This window comes from Erythrolamprus reginae, chromosome 4 (genome assembly GCF_031021105.1).
Source record: "Erythrolamprus reginae isolate rEryReg1 chromosome 4, rEryReg1.hap1, whole genome shotgun sequence".
Taxonomy (NCBI): Eukaryota; Metazoa; Chordata; class Lepidosauria; order Squamata; family Dipsadidae; genus Erythrolamprus; species Erythrolamprus reginae.
The window spans coordinates 59,233,897-59,253,719 of record NC_091953.1 but is presented as its reverse complement, the minus strand read 5'-3'; the positions used below and the strand labels follow the sequence as shown (position 1 = coordinate 59,253,719).

Here is a 19,823-nt window from a genome sequence, read left to right as displayed (position 1 = left end):
ATTGAATGTTAAACTGGATGCATTTATTTCTGCCTGTTTGTATTTGTTCTTATGTTTAACCATTGAAAATGTACTTTTCCTCCAAAAAGAATCATCTTTCCATATGTCTTAGGCAACATTTTAAAATAACTTTAAAAGCTGAGGTCATATTATTCACCCTGCTCTGTATCATAGCACACTGCACAGTACTGAAAATTGGCAGGGTCACTAATTAAACCTGACAAGTTAAAATCTGTTTAAGTGACATTGCAAGAGGATAAAGACAGAAAGTGCGGAAAGAGGAAAAAATGGATGGGCTGTTTGGATTGCCATATCATGATATCACATACAGATTCTCATTCCATAATAGATTCTCACATAGGTGTCAGCATGCTGCATGTTAGACTGAAAGATACCTGCAGAATAGATGGTAGGAGAAAGAAAAATAGCCAGGTTCACCTTTTTGTGTTGACAAATTATGATGAGTTATAATAATAAACTTAATTGTGGTGAGGAGAAATATGAGAGGCAGACAAGACAGATAGACAGAGACATATGGAGAGATAGACAGAAGAGTGCTCCCACTTGGCTCTCTCTCTCTAAATAATTCATTCATAATTTTAACAATAAGATCTTCATCATTAGTAATTAAAATATTGTGTTATCATGTTCAGAAATGATTTTTTTCTCAATGCAAGTACATCATAGACCTAGACTCAGTCAGGTCTATGATGTACAGAAGAGGGGTAGTCTTATACGGCGAGTATATCTCAAATTCTATATTTTAACTGGAAAAGTTAGGGGGTCGTCTTATACGCCCAGTCGTCTTATATGCCGGAAAATACGGTATTTGTACAAATGAAGATAATATTCTGAAAAAGGTTTTTAATATTTAGAAATAATGAAGAGATTTCAATGAAACTATTCTTAACTGTAAAGTTCCTCCAAAATCTTTGTATTCTGAATGTACTTCTTTGATGATGGGATGTAAAGAGTGTGCACAATTATTAGCCAAGTAAATATTTTGACCATATCATCCAGGGGCTCGGTGGGGGAGTGGGGGGGAGCGAGGACAAGTGGTGCGGAGGGGGCTGGCATCTCTTACCTTGTTTTGCAGCTCTTGCCTTGTTTTGCAGCTCTTACCTTGTTTTGCAGCTCCAGGGAGCTGCTGTCACAAGAGGCGTGGAGCGCGGGCAGGGCGAAAGGCAGCAGCGTCTGCAGGGAGCTGCTGCTGCGAGAGGTGCGGGGAACAGGCAGGGTGAAAGGCGGCTGCGGATGCAAAAAGCCGCTGCCGCGAGAGATGCAGTGCATTGGCAGGGCAAAAGGCGGCAGCAGCTGCAGGGTGCTGCTGCTGTGAGAGGGGCGGGGGCAGACCGGGTAAAAGGCGGCAGCGGCTGCAGGGAGCCGCTGACATGAGAGGCATGGGGGGCAGGCAGGGGGAAAGTTGGCAGGGAACAGTGACAGGGAAAGGTGACAGGTGGGGAGGCAAATGGTGGCAAGCGGGGAGATTGGCGGCTGGCAGTGGCGAGCAGCCAGTTACTTTTTTAAGCCTATTTCCGTTTTCCCCCCCACTTCTGCGCATGCACAGAATCAAAAAAAATCCCAGAAATCTCATACTCGCGTGAGATTTGGCTTCTGCGCATGCGCAGAAGCCAAATCCCGTGCAGGGCACGTACATGCAGGGCGCAGGGGAGCACAGGGGGGTTCACGCAGTCCCAGCCCGTTCCAGTAGAGCATGGCCAAAGTAAAGAAGGCTAAAACCTGACCACCACTGAACAAGACACATAAGCTGAATCAGCAAGACTGGGCCAAGAAATACGTGAAGACAGATTTTTCAAAGGTTTTATGGATTGATGAGATGGGAGTGACTCCTGACCAACCAGATGGATGGGCCCATGACTGGATGAGTTTCGAGCGCGGGAGCTCAACTTTGACTCAGACACCAGCAAGGTGGAGGTGGGATACTGGTATGGGCTGGTATTAAAGATGAGCTACTATTAATTATTTAAAGATAGTATTTAAAGTATTAAAGGTATTAAAGATGACCTACTACCAAACTGCATTTCGGACATAAACACTCTAGAAAATGTCCAGAGATACTTTACTAGAAGAGTCCTCCACTCCAACAGAATACCATACGCAACTAGACTTACAATCCTAGGTTTAGAAAGCTTAGAACTATGTTGTCTTAAACACAATGTAAGCAAATCCCATAAAATCATGTGCTACAATGTCCCTCCTGTCAACGACTACTTTAGCTTCAACCACAACAACACACGAGCACACAACAGATACAAACTTAAAGTAAACCGCTCTAAACTTGACTGCAGGAAATACGACTTTAATAACCGAGGAGTTGATGCATGGAACTCACTACCTGACTCTGTAGTATCATCACCTAACCCCCAAAACTTTACCCTTAGATTATCCAATGTTAACCTCACCCGATTCCTAAGATTCCTAAGGGGCATGCATAAGTACACCAGTGTGCCTTACGTCCCCTGTCCTAATGTTTCTCTTTTACTAGTATCATGTATATAGATATTATTATATCTTTGTATACCACCAATACATACCAGACAAAACAAACAAATAAAAATAATAAATAGACCTTTTCAGATTGAAGATGGACTCAAAATCAATTCCCAAATCTGCTGGGAATAAACTGAGGCTTTGTGGCATCCTGGCCAAATCTGCAAACCTGATTGTTCTGCCCTTACCGTTAACTTAACCTACTCTTTTTAAAAAATAAATAAATCTAAATGAAAGTGACTTGGTATTATGGAGTATAGCTGATAAATAATTGCATGGTGAGAGGTTTTGAATGTGGGACAGTCTATTTTAGATAGTATCAGAAGTGGATCTGTGGGGAAATGGACTTGAAAGAAAAGGAAAGAAGTGAAAGAATGAAATTTGAGTGTAGATGGTCCTCGACTTATGACCACAATGAGACCTAACATTTCTGTTGCTAAGTGAGATTCTTCTTAAGTGAATTTTGCCCCATTTCACGACCTTTTTGCCACAGTTGTTAAGTGAATCTACTAACTTAGTTAATAAGTTAGTAATCCGGTTGTTAAATCAATCTGGCTTCCCCCTTGACTTTGCTTGTCAGAAGGTTGCAAAAGGGAATCACATGATCTTGGGACACAGCAACGGTCTTAAGTATGAACCATCCTGGGGATGCTGCAAAGGTCGTAAGTGTGAAAAACTATCATGTCATTTTTTGCAGTGCCACTGTAACTTTGAATGGTCACCAAACAAACTGTTGTAACTTGAGGACCACCTGTAATTGTCAGAATTGTGACTAGAAATTATCTGTGAACTAGTGTTAGAAATTGGTTAATTTTGTAACAGAATTAATACAAACCATAAAGTAAGTTAATGAGGAAGATGTTATAAAATGCCCTAAAAGTGTCTGGAGTTAACACTAATAGAAAACTATGAAAAGTATGGTTTATAGCAGTGATGGCGAACATATGGCACAGGTGCCACTGGCGTCAAGCGGAGCCATATCTGCTGGCACACAAGCCCTTGCCCTAGCTGAGCTCCAACATGCATGTGTGGGCTGGCCAGCTGATTTTTGGCTTGCAAAGAAGCTCTGGGAGGGCATTTTTGGCTTCCAGAGAGCTGCTGGGGGGATGGGGCAGGGAATTTTACCCTCTCCCAGCTTGAGGGAAGCCTGTGCAGTTTGGGGAGGGTGAAACATGAGCCTACTAGGTCCACCAGAAGTTGGGAAACAAGCCGTTTCCGGCCTCCAGAGGGCCTCTGAGGGGTGGGGGAAGCTATTTTTGCCCTTTCTGGGCATTGAATTATGGGTAAGGGCACTCGTGTACGCATGATAGCGCGTGTGTATGCTCTTTCGGCACACGAGGAAAAAAAGGTTCACCATCACCACTTTATAGGATAATGAAATGAAAGAGACAATACAGTATATGAGGATAAATGGATAAAAGAGAATGACTGCTAAAATGTTAATGAAAGTGAAGTTTGGCAATAAAACTTCAGCAGAATGAATATAGGGTAGTTCAAAATAAAAGTGAAATTATTTGGGTAAAATCAAAGTTAAACAGGGCTAAAAACATATGTTACAGATTTATGTGAGTATAATAGTGTTGTGTTGAACAGTAAAAGAAGAGGAAAAGGAAAAATGGCTAGGAAAAAAATCAATTGCTATGAGAATGTTTTTTAAAAAATGGTAAAAGCTTCATGTGCAGATGGTGTAACTGAAAAAATGCTAAAATCTTTGGAGAATGGCTGAGCTGCTTAAAATGAGTCTGAAGATTGCATCTCTGCCTGGCAGTTGGAAGAATGCCATTATTGTTATCTTATATAAAGGGAAAATAAATTATCAGTGTAAAAACTGAAGAGGAGTTACCGTAGTTGGTTAAGAATTCTCAGACCTTTGAGTAAAAAATTATTGAAAGAATATAAGGGGAAACCAAATTTGTGAAGCATAGCTTGGCTTTATGCAGACCCTTTTTTTTAAAAAAAAACCCACAATAATAAAGTATTGAGGAAAGTTAACCAGAAAATGTGTGCTGATTTAGAGAAAGTGCAGGATAAAAGCAATAGGGTTCAATTATGGAAGCTTTTGTATAAACATAAAAACAGCATATGGGGGGGGGGGGGGGGGTCATGAGAAAGTAAATGGTACATTTGGTGAGTGGTGAGCAGGGAGTAAAACAAGAATATGTAATTTGCCCTAGGATGTTTAATGCGTTCATTGATAAATATGCAAAAATGTATAGTCATGTGCTTATTAGGGACACAAATGCATGAACTTTTGCATACATACAACAGTGTATTGTTGGCTGAGAACTCAAATGACTCAGTATAAGATCAGCCAATCCTACAGGAAATCAACCTTGACTGTTCTTTCGAAGGACTGATACTGAAGCTCAAGGTCAGCTACTTTGGCCACCCAATAAAAAGAAAGGGTTCATTGGAAAAGACCCTGATGTTGGGAAAGATTGAGGGCAAAAGGGCACAGTAGAGGATGAGATGGTTAGATAATGCATTCAATGCAAGGGACATGGATCTGGGCAAACTCCAGGAGGACAAGGGGGTCTGGCCCGCTATGGTCCAAGGGGTTGCCAAAATTTAGCAACCAAACAATATAAATATTGTATAACGCAATATGGATTATGGATCTGTAAATTAACATATCAAAGATAATTATGTTGGCCGAAAAATGGCAAGAACAAATAAATGCAAGTGATAATAAGTGCAACAAACTGCAGCAAGTAGATTTTTTTTCTTATTAAAAAAAGAAAAAAAAGTAGATTAATTTTTATGCCTTGGCAAAATGCTTATTAAGGAAAAGAAATGGATAAAAATATCTTGAGATTTACAAGACATTATGAGATATAAAGAACTTACGTTTGTAAAAATAAAAAAGGTCTGTAAATAATAATGTATTTTTCCTGCACTTTGTGGCATGCGAATGGGGATTAGATTGTTAGGAGGAACATAAAAAATAATGTGAATGTGATGTATCTGCTAAAATAAGATGAGATCATCTTATGGTCAAGGGTCAAGGATGAATGTAAATTTCAAAAGTGGCTTGCCATTGACTGCTTCCTAGGGCTCAGTGTGTGTGACTGGCCCAAGGCCACTCAGCTGGCAGGACTAAGAACTCAGTCTGATCTTAGCCTTGTGTGTTAACTACTACACCAGACTGATTCTTTTTCAACACTTTACTTGATGCTTTACCATTACCAGCTCCCTATAATATATTAAGATAGATTGGGTAGAAATATTAAATTAATTAATTTTTAATGTCAAAAGTTGATGCAATGGGGTTTGTATCATTTTCGGCTACAAGGTATTTTATACTTTGTGGTTTCATTCTGAGCAGATATTCTCTGTTAAGAAAAAGATTAAAAGAAGCAATCAGAAGAGGTTGTATGTGAAGACATCATAATTATATCTCCATAAAAAGCCTGATATATTTGATAGATGATATTTTGTTTTCTAAAGTTGTATATATATGTGTAAAGTTCCTCTAATTCTGGAATATAGATTATCCTAAAATTAATGTTTGTGGTAAATCATCACTGGATTCTATTTTTAAAGGTTACATAACTTTTAGAATATATGCACAATATAATTCAAACTTCAAATTATAAGCTGTTATCCAAAGAAATGTTCTCGCCATATAAACGGCTGAATTGACAGAATAAACTAGAATATACTTTCAGATATATAAAGACATGTGAACAGAATAAAAGAAATAAATTACATTTTTCATATGTATTATGAAAATTATCAGTTCTTACCACATTTACCTTTTATATTGAATTGTATAAGTTATATTTCCTTCAGAAAAATTTGACGGATCCCACAAGAGAATACTATTAAGCATAACTGAATTTATTCGTATGTTCTGAGGCTCTTGGATAATTGCATGTACTGTAATATGCAAAGAAGAAATACTGTTCAGTGCATGATTTTAACATTATTTCACTGACAGGACAAAAAATTCACATATATGTTTCAACATATAAATATAGATACAGTAGTACCTCGTGATACGAACCCCTCGTCATACAAACCTTTCGAGATACGAACCCGGGGTTTGGAAAATTTTTGTCTCTTCTTACGAACTTTTTCCGCCTTACGAACCTGCTTCCCGAACACCGATCCCAGAAGTTCGGCAAAAGTTTGGGTTCAGTGTTCGGGTTCGTAAGGCTGCCACAAAGCGCCACCGCCCAGCTGTCGCCTTTTGAAACAGCCAGGGGGCTTCTCGGCATTCCCTTGAACGCCGAACCCGAACTTTTGCCGAACTTCCGAGTTTGGCGTTCATGAGGCCGCCGAGAAGCCCTGCCGCCTGGCTGTCACCTTGCCAGAAGAGCTGCGGAGCTGTCAGCTGGTCGGGAGGCTCAAACGGAGGTGGGGAATCCCAATAGGGAATTCCATGGGCGGAACTTTGATGTCACAAAGACGTCCTTCCTGGCCAGCCGAAACATGGACTCCAGGAAGGATGTCTCCATGACACGTCAAAGCTCCACCCATGGAATTCCCTATTGGGATTCCCCACCTCTGTTTGAGCCTCCCAACCGGCCGACTGCTCCGCGGCTCTTCTGGCAAGGTGACAGCTGGGCGGCAGGGCTTCTCGGTGGCCTCCCGAACCCAAACCCAAACGTTTGCTGATCTTCCGGGTTTGGCGTTCGGGAGAATGCCGAGAAGCCCCCCGGCTGTTTCAAAAGGCAACAGCTGGGCGGCGGGGCTTCTCGGCGGGGCTTCTCGGCAGCCTCCTGAACCCGAACCCGAACTTTTGCCGAACTTCCGGGTTCGGCATTCGGGAGAATGCTGAAAAGCACCTGGCTTTTTCAAAAGGTGACAGCCGGGTGGCGGCGCCCAGCGGAGCGCTGTTTTTGCGATTTTTTTTTTGCTTGCACGCATTAATTGATTTTCCATTGTTTCCTATGGGAAACATTGTTTTGTCTTACGAACTTTTTGCCTTACGAACCTCCTCCCCGAACCAATTAAGTTCATAAGACGAGGTATTCCTGTAATTGTTTATAATGATGTAATTTCCCCAAGTCTCAGCAGGTTAATAAAGAACAAAGGTGGTGTTGAAACTCTGAATCGTATTGCCCTTTTGAAGATTCCTGAAAATAGGATTCCTGAGGTCTTTGAGTTCAGAGGCTCAGCACAACAAAATTCTCATAATCAGAGGGAGGTTCCTGAGTTTAGCAACCTCCTGAATGACATGGCTGGAGACTGGTTTTGCCATTACCCAAATGCTACTAAACAGAGGTGGGATTCAGCAGGTTCTGACCATTTCTGGAGAACCAGTAGCAGAAATTTTGAGGAGAACCGGTAAATACCACCTCTGACTGGCCCCAACCCACCTATTCTCTGCCTCCTGAGTCCCAGCTAATCTGTAGGAAATGGGGATTTTGCAGTAACCTTTCCATGGAGTGGGGTGGGAATTGAGATTTTACAGTATCCTTCCCTTGCCACGCCCAACAAGCCATGCCACGCACACAAAGCCACGCAAACAAAACAGGTACAGTAGTAAAAAAAAAATTGAATCCCATAACCGCTACCAAATGAATATGGAAATAGAAACCCAGATAGGTTACATTGTAGAGTCACTGGCAAAAAACATTAAAAAAAAACCTTTTATCTTTGTTGCTGCTGTTGCAGATAGGAATGACCTTCTCTTGAGAAAGAAATGAATATATTGTGTCCAAGAGAAACAAGAGCACCTGTTTTCACCAAAGGAAATACTATCAGTACAGGGAGTACTGGTGCTGAAGTCTTGGTCACTTTACGGATAATAGATCTTTACACAAATGCTTCTAAATATTCCTATCCTACTATCTTATCCTACTATCCAGAGTTTATTTTGTTGTCACTGGCAAAAAACATTAAAAAAAAACCTTTTATCTTTGTTGCTGCTGTTGCAGATAGGAATGACCTTCTCTTGAGAAAGAAATGAATATATTGTGTCCAAGAGAAACAAGAGCACCTGTTTTCACCAAAGGAAATACTATCAGTACAGGGAGTACTGGTGCTGAAGTCTTGGTCACTTTACGGATAATAGATCTTTACACAAATGCTTCTAAATATTCCTATCCTACTATCTTATCCTACTATCCAGAGTTTATTTTTGTTGTTGAGGTATAGTATATACCAACTGAAAGTAAAAAAATGAATTGGGACAAATGGAGGAAAACAGCATGTTTTAAATCTGATCAACTACTGATTACATTATTAGTTGTACTATTTATTGTACATGGTAATGTATAGGGAAAAAAATATTATATTTCCACTGTTACATAGCACAACTTTTCTACATAATCCAAAATATTTCGAGAGCTGACCAAGCTAAATCATACGGAAACTTTGATAGCTTGCTGAGATGCTAGCTAGATATTTTGATGATGAAATCAATCATGTTGCCATGCCTGTTTCTGCTGTTCATTCTGCAAACATACACAAAACACATTGTGGGCCAATATCTTTGGCAGACTTTCAATCCTTAAGGGGGTAAAGCACCTGTTATTCTGCCCTTTTCATCTCATGGCTTTTTATGTTTAATGAAGCAGGTTATAAATTCCTCTTTGTATGAAAGAGGAGTTCTATCCAGTAAATGTAGCCATAGAAGCAAACATTCCCCTCCTCTGACTCCCAATCCCTGGATCGGAAGATTTGAACTATAGGTTGAAGCTAATATCCCTTTTCTAAGCAACATGCTTGAATTAGCGCTGATGAAATTAAGAAATGCTCTAAATTCATCTTAGTTGGAGTTTTGGCCACTTTTTATTGTTTCTTCATTGCTTATTTGACCCGTATGACCAGTAATGGGCAGCCAAAATTTTTACTGCCACACAATAGGTGTGCCTTATTTTGTGGGTGTGGCTTGCCAATCATGTGACCAGGTGGGAGTGGCTTGAATGATCATCATCATTCAAGTGAACTGTTAAGTCCTCGAATTACAACCTCACCAGTGTTGCTTGCTGGGGTGACAATTTGCTTCGCGTTTCCCATGCTCTCCTTCCTGAGTCGCCCCCCTGCCTTAGGCTGGGTAGCTATGAGAACAGGTGCTGATCAGCTGTTGAGAAAAGATGGGGGCGGAAAAGGACCCCCCGCAACTCCTGCCCGTGCGGGTCTCCCTGTTGCTTTCCAAAGAGGAGGAGGAGGATGTGTGGGGATTTAATAATATCGGAAAGTCAAGGGAGAGTCACAAGGTTATTATCGCCGCACATCGCCTTTTCATCTCAGCTGTGGGTGGAGTGAAGGCTTTGCAAGGGGAAAAAGACCGGAGCCCAGACTGCTTTTGCATGGCTTGGCTCGGCTTTCTTTTTTCCCCCTGCTGCTGCTGCTGTGCGCTCCTCACTTTTTTCCTCTTTCCTCCTTCCTGTCCTCAGGAGATGGCCAAGTGAGGCTGGAGGGAAGCCGGGCAGGAGACAGGGAAGCTCGTCTGAGGCCAGGAAGGAGGAGAGAGGAAAAAAGAGAGGCGTGCGCAGCAGCAGCAGAAGGAGGGGGAAAAAAGAGAGCTGAGTGGAGACTGGTATTCCAGGAAGTGACTGCCACCGGTCAGCTGAAGCTGCACATTCAGCTTCATTTCCGCTGGTGGAACTGTGTTCCACCCCATCCTGCCTGCTGCCCACCCCTGCCTATGACAATCATTAAGTGTTGTACCACATGATTCTTGACAAATATATCTTTTTTCTTTTATGTATACTGAGAGCATATGCACCAAAGACAAATTCCTTGTGTGTCCAATCACACTTGCCAATAAAGAATTCTATTCTATTCTATTCCATTCCATTCCACTCCACTCCACTCCATTCTATTCTGACACTGAAATTTCCTTGACCACATTGTGGAAAGAGACAAAGGGATTTTTCCCACTCCTGCTCTCATAGGAAAGGCTGCCTGTTGTCATTCTGATGGGTAATATTAATTTGAGCCAGGGAGAAAAATTTCCTGGGAAAAGCACATAAGGTATTAAAAGGATATTTAGGGATATTTCCGGAAGCTAGATTGGTTGGGAAATGGAGAGGGGACTTGCAGTTAAGGTGAAGAAGATGGAAAACTCTGGCTCCATCCATTTGACTTTCTCGGTGAATCATTTGGTGAACAAGTGAGTCACTCTATGCTAGATTCTCACACTGCAAACTATTGGATTAGATGTTATCAGACAATACTTTGGCTCCTACACAGGCTGGATCAAATGTGAACACTTGGCAATGGACCAAAGCATAATTTCACACCATCTGTCTGAAAAGATCACTAAAAAGTGTTTACCAAATGATTATAGGACTTAAAGGATTATAGACTTAAAACCACAAGGCAGTTTCTGAAAGAAATTAATTACCAATCCACTCAATGGCCATACCTTCATAACAGCATTGTATAAATGTACTGCCACACAAGTTCAGGGCAATCAAAATGGTAATTTAACTGAAACTATCATAATCCAAAAGATTATTAAATGAGGATGTATTTTTGTCCAATTACGATTTGTTTATGACGTCTTTAACATTTTTGCTGTGCCAGAATTTCAATCTTCAACTCTTGCTCACTGACCCATTTCTATTCTCTTTCTTCTCAGTAATGTGATCCTTGTATCCATAACTCTGCCTTGCTCTAACGCAGGGGTTCCTAAAGCTTTTGCACCTTGCTTAACATAAGCTTCATGTACACACTTCCCCTCAAAACTCAGAAACCAAATGAACTGTAAAAACAATTTGGTTAAACTTCAGGAAAAGTTCCCACAGGAAGTATATCTCACAGTGTGGGAAACTGGGCTCTAAGGAATTCTTTGAAATTTATTTATTTATACCCAGCGACTCTGGGTGGCTTATATATTGGTTATAAAACCAATATAAAAATAAAAAGTAATTGTCCCCACTCCACACTCAATGACAACTGTTAATCAAATATGCCGCTCCATGGGCAAAACCAGGACTTCAGGGCCTAGCAAAACAGTGTCAGAGTGGGGGGCTAATCTTATATCTGTGAGAATGATGTTCTAAAGCAGTGTTTCCCAACCTTGGCAACTTGAAGATATTTGGACTTCAACTCCCAGAATTCCCCAGCCAGCGAATGCTGGCTGGGGAATTCTGGGAGTTGAAGTCCAGATATCTTCAAGTTGCCAAGGTTGGGAAACACTGCCTTAGACTATCTACAGTCGAACTCACCCCATTCCTAAGAGGTCTGTAAGGGGTGTGCATAAGGGAGTCATCACAAAGAAGGCCCTGCTGGGTCCCATCAGATGGACTTTATTGGGAGAGGAAGCTCCAAGCATTACTTGCCTCCCTGCACTGCTAAGTTGGGTAGATACAATAGACAGAAGACCATTCTTCAAATAACCAGGTCGCAAGTACCAGGTTATTTGTAGGGCTTCAAAGGTGACCCCCAGCACTTTGAACATGGAAGCAAATTGACATCCAATGCAGCTCCCACAGGAGAGATGACACATGGACATCTAGGCCTGCACAAAACCATGTGGGTCGCTGCATTTTGAACCAACTGAAGCTTCTTGGCAGCCCCGTGTAAATCATATTACAATAGTCAAGATAGGTGGTGACTAGGGCGAGAGTTACTGTGAGCAGAGATTTGATCTGCAAAAAAGACATAACTGGCACATAAGCTGTGGTTGTGCAAAGGCCCTGCTGACCATAACTTCCTCTTGCTCCTCAAGCAGTAGTTACAGGAGAAACCCCAGATTATGCACCCAGTCTGTCTGGGGCAATGCCACACAAAGATGGCAATTCTACATGGGCCAAAGAATCACAAACCCCGAGTCATTCTATCTTGCCAGGATTCAGTGTCAACCCATTACTACCCGTCCAGCAGTTAACAGCCTCCAGGCACTGTAAGAGTGTTGTAATCATAGGTTTTTAAGCACTGAAATTTGGGAATAAAATATTGCTGGAGAGTGATGTTTTAAGCCTAAATTATGTGCTGAATAAAATCTTAATTCTTCCTCTATGGAAAGGCAGGCAGCAAAGTCTAGGCTGAATAAGCATCCTGCAGAATCATGACCATGTATGGAAAGCATTTAAAGAAAACCTATAGAACTTCCATATAAGGTATGCATTACTGACATTTCTTTGCTAACACGAAATCTAGGGAAAAGGCAAGGAATGTAGCTTCTGTTAATTACCTAAAGGGAAGCCTTATATGGTATAGGAATGAATAGTTGGAGGATGGTTTAATATATGTGGCGTTCGCGAATTGGTTATTCTGTACCACATGTCAGAACTGTGAATACACAATAAAAAGGAGAGGTCTTGATGCATTCAAGGTCGCCTTATCGAGAAAACTTTCTGTCGCTTCATTCTGATGTGGCGATCATGGCATGCAGTGCCTCCCTAGAGGTCGACCCACGGGGGGAGGGCTGCATGCTTTCACAAGAGGACAGTCACAGCATAGCTTAATTCCCCATGGGCAGAGATATGGCTGGGTGTCATCAGCATGTTGATAATATTTCCTGCCATGGTAGCGGATGATCCCACTCAGCAGCTTCACATAATGTTAAACAGAAGTGGAGAAAATACTGAACCCTGCAAAACAGGGGATGAGGGTCAGGCCTCTCCCTTCCTATCAAAATCCAAAGGTTTTTTTTTCCCAAGTGTTAACTAATTTTTTTTTCTTTTTTCTTCTCATCCAAGAAGTTTCTTCAGAAGCTTCTTGGATGAGAAGAGAAACACCTTCAAGGAAAAACAAAGAGTGTCCAATTATCTCTTGGAAAAGCCCTTTTGGGACAACCGTAACCTGGATAACTGAGAATCTTCATAGACACTCCTATCAACAGCGAGAACAAGCATAGAGGAAGGAAGTGAACCAAGACAACATGGAATGGTGATGGCAAATCTTTTTGGGACCGAGTGCCCAAACTGGAACGCGAATGCATGTGCACACACTGGACCAGTGGATACCTGAAGACCAATTGGCCAGTGCATATATGCCTGTTTTTGGGGCAAATTTTGGTCAGTTTGGGGGCTGTTTTGGGCCATTTCCTGGTGCTTCTGGTTGGAAACCAGAAGAGCAGCTGGCAATAGCGTGCATGTCCACAGAGAAGGTTCTGCATGCTACCTTTGGCACACGTGCCATAGGTTCGCCATCACGGACATAAAATCTCCCACTCCTAACCCCTAAGCCACTCCAGAAAGACACCAAGGTTGAAGGTATTGAAGGCTGACAGTAAAATGGAGGTAAAGCAGGGGTGAAATCCAGCAGGTGCTGGTTCTGGAGAACTGGTAGTGGAAATTTTGAGTAGTTCGGAAAACTGGCAACTACCACCTCTGGCTGGCCCCTGAGTGGGGTGGGAATGGAGATTTTGCAGTATCCTTCCCCTGCCATGCCCACCAAGCCACACCCACAAAACTGGTAGTAAAAAAAAGTTGGATTTAACTACTGAGGCAAAGCTTTCAAGAAAAAAATTTTAGTCACAAAAAAGATATACTGGTAAGTTCAATGCGAGACTTACTTCACAGGTCAAAACCTTTACTTATCTAGATGTTCATTTTCAGTTTTCCACTTGCTGGACTAACCAATTGAATAAGCTTACCGGTAATTTAAGAGCCCAAAGAGCATTATTTGTGATTAATAAATATGCCAATGTAATACTGTAATAACTATCTTCCTGAAGCAATTAAACTAAACTTGTAACTGTATAACATTTGTAACACTTGTACATCTATAAGAATATTTGAAGTTAGAAACCATCAAATCCAATTTCCTAAAAGCTTATCACACATCCCTTATTTAGCTACCAACAGTATTTTATGATACATTTTTCTTTTAACGTCTGGTCAAAACAAATCTTTTGGGGGAATTTCCTTTGTCTACTCAGTCAGGGAAACTTCTCTTGAGGTGAGAAATCAGTTGTGAACTGAAAATACTGGAAAATACTGGGAATTGACGTCCACAAGCTTAAAAGTTGCCAGGTTTGAGGACTTCTGCATTAGAGTGACCACGTTATGTTTAACCAGCAATAACTTTTAATTGGCAAATTCTGTCAAGTCACCTAAGGATCTATCCACAGCACCCCACCCCACCCCCCAATCCCTTCCATTCACGATGAAGTGTAACAATTGAGCGCGCCGTTTAAACAGGCGCGGAGGGGCAAACGCAGCCGCCACTTTCGGCCGGAGAAAGACCGCCGAACTTTTCCACAGGCCCTCCGCCCACTCCTAAGGCAGGGGTCCTCAAACTCGGCCACTTTAAGCCTTTGGGGACTTCAACTCCCAGAATTCTCCAGCCAGCATAGCTGAGGGAGAAAAAAGCATAGCTGTGGAAAAAGCATAGCTGGCTAGAGAATTCTGGGAGTTGAAGTCCCCAAGTATCCAAGTTCGAAGACCTCTCTGTTAAAGGGCTGAAGTGGGGGGGGGGGGAACCGCGCCTTTTCCAATCTAGTTTTGCTACTCCCTTTCAACCCTCCTTACTTGGCCAGAAGACGCAGCCGCAAATGAGACCCCACCAGGTTCTCGTCGGGACCATTTCTCGGCTACCATCGCCGAGCGCCGTCCTCCGGCTTTGCCTCGCGCCCCTGTGGGAATTGAAGGGGGTCCTTCTCACGCGCCTCGAGCGCGCGCGGGAGGCCCCGCCGAGGTGAATTCCTCACAGGAACGGGGCTGGCTGGCTGGGGGAGGGGGGCGCCCCGCTTCTGGGCAACGCCTCCTCACTCCAGGACGCTTTGGCCGCCCGCCTTCGCTCGGCTGCGCCTCGTTTCCCCCATTAGCCGAAACTCGCTTTTTCTACCGCACGGTCTCGATTCCCTTTTCTCGCGCCGCAGGTGAACCTTGGCCCCCTGAGGCCGCCGCTCTAACAAACCCTCTTTCGGCGGTTACGCAAGGAAGGAAAAACAACAAAGCGCCTCCGCCCCCGAGTGCGTTCCCTCCGTCTGCCGAGCCACCACTCCGCACCAAAGCCCCACCTTCGCCGCCGGAGCAGCCGCTTCTATAGGTGCTACCTTTCCACAGCGAGGGCCAAGGGACGGCCCGGTAGCAACCGCTGCAAAGCCTGACGCCCCCATCCCATCACTGACACTTTCTGGTTTAATAAGCAACTGTCGTTCATAAAATCATATACCAAAATGTCCTTCCTCTTAATGACCACGTCACCCTCAACCGCAGCAACACAGGAGCAGTAATAGATTCAAACTGTATTTTATTTATTTGTTTGTTTTGTCAAGTACGTATTGGTGGCATACAAGCAGAAGTGGGCTGTTAAGGTGGAACGGTGATGTGTGCTCGCCCTCATGGCTCTGAGTACTAGCGGAGTCCAGCGCAAGTACGCTACTCAGTTCTGGAGACCTCACCTACAAAAAGATATTGATAAAATTGAATGGGTCCAAAGACAGGCTACAAAAATGGTGGAAGGTCTTCAGCATAAAACGTATCAGGAAAGACTTAACTCAATCTGTATAGTCTGGAGGACAGAAGGGAAAGTGGGGACGTGATCGAAACATTTAAATATGTTAAAGGGTTAAATAAGGTTGAGGAGGGAAGTGTTTTTAATAGGAAAGTGAACACAAGAACAAGGGGACACAATCTGAAGTTAGTTGGGGGAAAGATCAAAAGCAACATGAGAAAATATTATTTTACTGAAAGAGTAGTAGATGTTTGGAACAAACTTCCAGCAGACGTGGTTGGTAAATCCACAGTAATTGAATTTAAAAATGCCTTGGATGAACATATATCCATCCTAAGATAAAATACAGGAAATAGTATAAGGGCAGACTAAGTGGACCATGAGGTCTTTTTCTGCCGTCAATTTTCTATGTTTCTATATTTCTACTGCACCTGGGAAGGTATCAAAATCGCACACAAACACGTAAGTGCAATGTGGGCGTCCCTGTGTGTCTCTGCGATTTCGCTACGTGCCCAGGTGCAGTAGTGTAATTGTGCTGGACGCCCCTAGCACTCAGAGTCACAGGAGCAAGCACGCCTCACGGTTCCACCTTAGCAGCCCACCTCTGTATACAAAGATATAATAATATTTATATGCATGATACTAGTAAAAGAGGAACATTAGGACAAGGGACGGAATGTACTCCGGTGCACCTTATGACCTCTTAGGAATCATGTGAGGTCAACAGTGGATAGTCCAAGGGTAAAGTTTTGGGGATTAGGAGATGATACTACAGAGTCTGGTAGTGAGTTCCATGCATCAACTATTTGGTTACTAAAGTTGTATTTTCTGCAGTCGAATTTAGAGAAATTTAATTTAAGTTTGTATTAGTTATAGTTATAGTTTATTAGATTTGTATGCCGCCCCTCTCTGAAGACTTGGGGCGGCTCATAGCATAACAGTAATACAATACCTTACAAATACAATAATAAACATTAAAACAATTTAAGAAAGCATTAATAACATAATAAAATCCCTAACTATGCAATCATACACATTCAACCTGATCTATCATACAATAAGGCCGAACACATAATAAAAAAGGGGGGGGGAGGTGGTAATTATCCCCACGCCTGGCAACAAAAGTGGGTCTTCAGCATTTTACGGAAGGCGAGGAGGGTGGTGGCTGTTTGAATCTCTGGAGAGAGTTGATTCCAGAGGGCCGGGGCCACCACAGAGAAGGCTCTTCCCCTGGGTTCCGCCAGTTGACACTATTTGGTCGACGAGACCCGGAGAAGGCCAACTCTGTGGGACCTCATCGGCCGCTGGGATTCGTGATTGTTGTATACTTGTGTGTTGTTGTGGTTGAAGTTGAAGTAGTCGTTGACAGGAAGGACATTGTAGCAGATGATTTTATGGGCTATGCTTAGGTCATGTTTAAGGCGACATAGTTCTAAGCTTTCTAAACCTAGGATTGTAAGTCTAGTTGCGTAGGGTATTTTGTTGCGAGAGGAAGAGTAAACCACTCCAAACTTGAGTGCAGAAAATACCACCAGCAACAGAGTGATCAATGCCTGGAATGTATTACAGTAGTCCCTCGCTATACCGCGCTTCACCTACTGCGGCTTCACTTCATCGCGGGTTTCTGAGGAAGCTGATCAGCAGATTTAAACAGCCCGCCGAACTCGATCGGCAGGTTTTTTTAAAAAAAATAAAAAATCTAAAATTGTAAATACTGTATTTAAATACTGTATCTAAAATAAATAGTGTGGGAAGGGTTTATAAACACTTAAAACAATGAAAACTTACCAAACAATTACAATATAAATACTTAAATAAGTACTGTACTATCAGTCGATAAATTCCCCATCGCGGATTTCTCCTATTGCGGCCAGGTCTGGAACGTAACACCAGCGATAGGTGAGGGACTACTGTACCTGACTCTGTGGTTTCTTCCCCAAACCCCAAAAACTTTAACCTTAGATTGTCTACAGTTGACCTCTCCCCGTTTCTAAGGTCTGTAAGGGGCGTGCATAAGTGCACCATTGTACCTACCGTCCCTGTCCTATTGTCCTCTTTTATCATTACTTTCTACTTATGTTTTTACAAACTACTACTATCCTATACATGTTTGACAAATAAAATAAAATAAATAAATAAAAACATCTCATCAATGTCTTTCCTTGAAATGACTGTCTTTCTTTTAAATCAGGAAGGTCTTTGTTTCAAAAAGCAAAACAGGAAGAGAGAAGATATTAATTTGCTTCATTCCATAAAGAGGAAGTGTATTAACCAAGTTTTCACTCCTGTTTTTAATATCATGCAAGATGGAGCAAGCATCTGTGTCATAAATCATCATAATTAAAACATAGTCCTTTGAAGTTTTTTCTCCTTTTCATATAAACTCAACACAAGCATGCTTTGGAACTATCTCTTTTCTACCACATCCTAGGGCAGAATCTCCATCTCATCCTCAGCTCCTGAAAAATGTTTAACTCCTCTTTAACTGCAACATACTGTTTTATTTTAGAAATGTTTACTAAAATGCGTTTTGTCAAGTTTTACAGTACTGGTTTTGCTGTTGAATTTTGCTTTGTACAGCAAAATTATAAACTTTTTTCTTATGAATCTTTTTTTCACTTTGACCCCCTTTGTCCTTTATTTTTTCCAATAAAGCAAACCTTGCAGCCTTTCTTCACTAGGAATTTTTGCACAGCTCAGCCATTGTTGTATCACCATTTCCTGGGATAAACCAGGCTGGCCTCACTGGTTATCAAAATGAATTGCTATCATTGTTTGTAATAATAAGATTATTTTGAAGATGCTGATCCTCCTCCTAAGATCAGATATCTCCCCTATGGGTTTATTGGTGGCTAACTGCAGCTGGATTGATTACCTGAACTCATTCCCAAAAGAGGAGCAAGTGGAACAAAATGTAGATGCTTTGATTGGTGTCAAATTAAGCAATCTTTTTAAAAAATGGCTTTGCAGGAGGGGACAATACCTTGTGCAACTCACTTGCACTAAATATATATTTAATACAGTATATCTATGTTTTATTGAAAGCATCTAATTGGTTGAGGCACTGGTGTAGAAATCAGAAGAGTATAGGTTCTATTTGTTTGTTTGTCAAACATGTACCATATAGTGGGCATCGGTATAAACATAAACATTAGCAAAGTAGGTACAGGTAAATTAGGCAATAGTACAGTAAGACAGGGATGGTAGGCACAAAGGTGCACTTATGCACACCCCTTTCAGACCTCTTAGGAATGGGGTGAGGTCAACTGTAGATAGTCTAAGGCAGTGTTTCCCAACCTTGGCAACTTGAAGATATCTGGACTTCAACTCCCAGAATTCCCCAGCCAGCATTTTCTGGCTGGGGAATTCTGGGAGTTGAAGTCCAAATATCTTCAAGTTGCCAAGGTTGGGAAACACTGGTCTAAGGTTCTAGTTCCAGATTAGGCACAAAGTGAGAGCTGTGTGACCTTGAGCCAGTTGTTTTTTATCAGAAGGCAAAGGACTTCCAAAATCTTGCCAAGAAAACTACAGGGACCTCTCTGGGCAGTCTCCAGAACTAACACCTAGTACTCAAAGATAGACACGCACAGAGAGAAAAGAGTTTACCCTTTGGCTTTAGGGTAAAGGATAGATTAAACTGAAGGAATGCTTAATAAAGTATTTATTGAGGTTCATAACTGAACTTGGCCAGCTGCCTAACCAGGGTCAATTTTAGTCCTGGAACCTGGAACTCCATAAATGATTCTGCATATAACAAATATAATGCATTGCTTGCTTTATATTTAAGGAAATACATATAAAGGAAATACATATAAAAAAGTATTCAGTGCATCTGAGCAGTATGGTTGTTTGTTTGTTTGTTTATTTGTTTATTTATTTATTTATTTATTTGTTGGATTTGTATGCCGCCCCTCTTTGAGGACTGGGGCGGATTATTGTTTGAATTGTTGTTTTATACAATACATCTGTACAATAGCATCCATCTCAATATTTATTGAATAGCC

General features: G+C 41.8%; 1 protein-coding gene across 2 annotated transcripts in view; it reads right to left on the bottom strand.

The window, feature by feature from the left end:
- The window catches only part of IL10RB (interleukin 10 receptor subunit beta), a 34,081-nt gene extending 18,692 nt beyond the window's left edge, over window positions 1–15,389 (bottom strand). Inside the window, exons 1-2 of one of the 2 annotated variants that reach the window (XM_070750351.1) lie at window positions 14,892–15,389; window positions 6,267–6,390 (exon numbers count right to left, since the gene is read on the bottom strand). In XM_070750351.1, the coding sequence (XP_070606452.1) occupies window positions 6,267–6,390; window positions 14,892–14,946 (179 nt within the window). In that variant the 5' untranslated portion in view covers window positions 14,947–15,389. The remainder of the gene's footprint in view (window positions 1–6,266; window positions 6,391–14,891) is intronic. The other variant, XM_070750352.1, reaches the window with a different exon arrangement.
- Window positions 15,390–19,823: the final 4,434 nt, after the last annotated feature.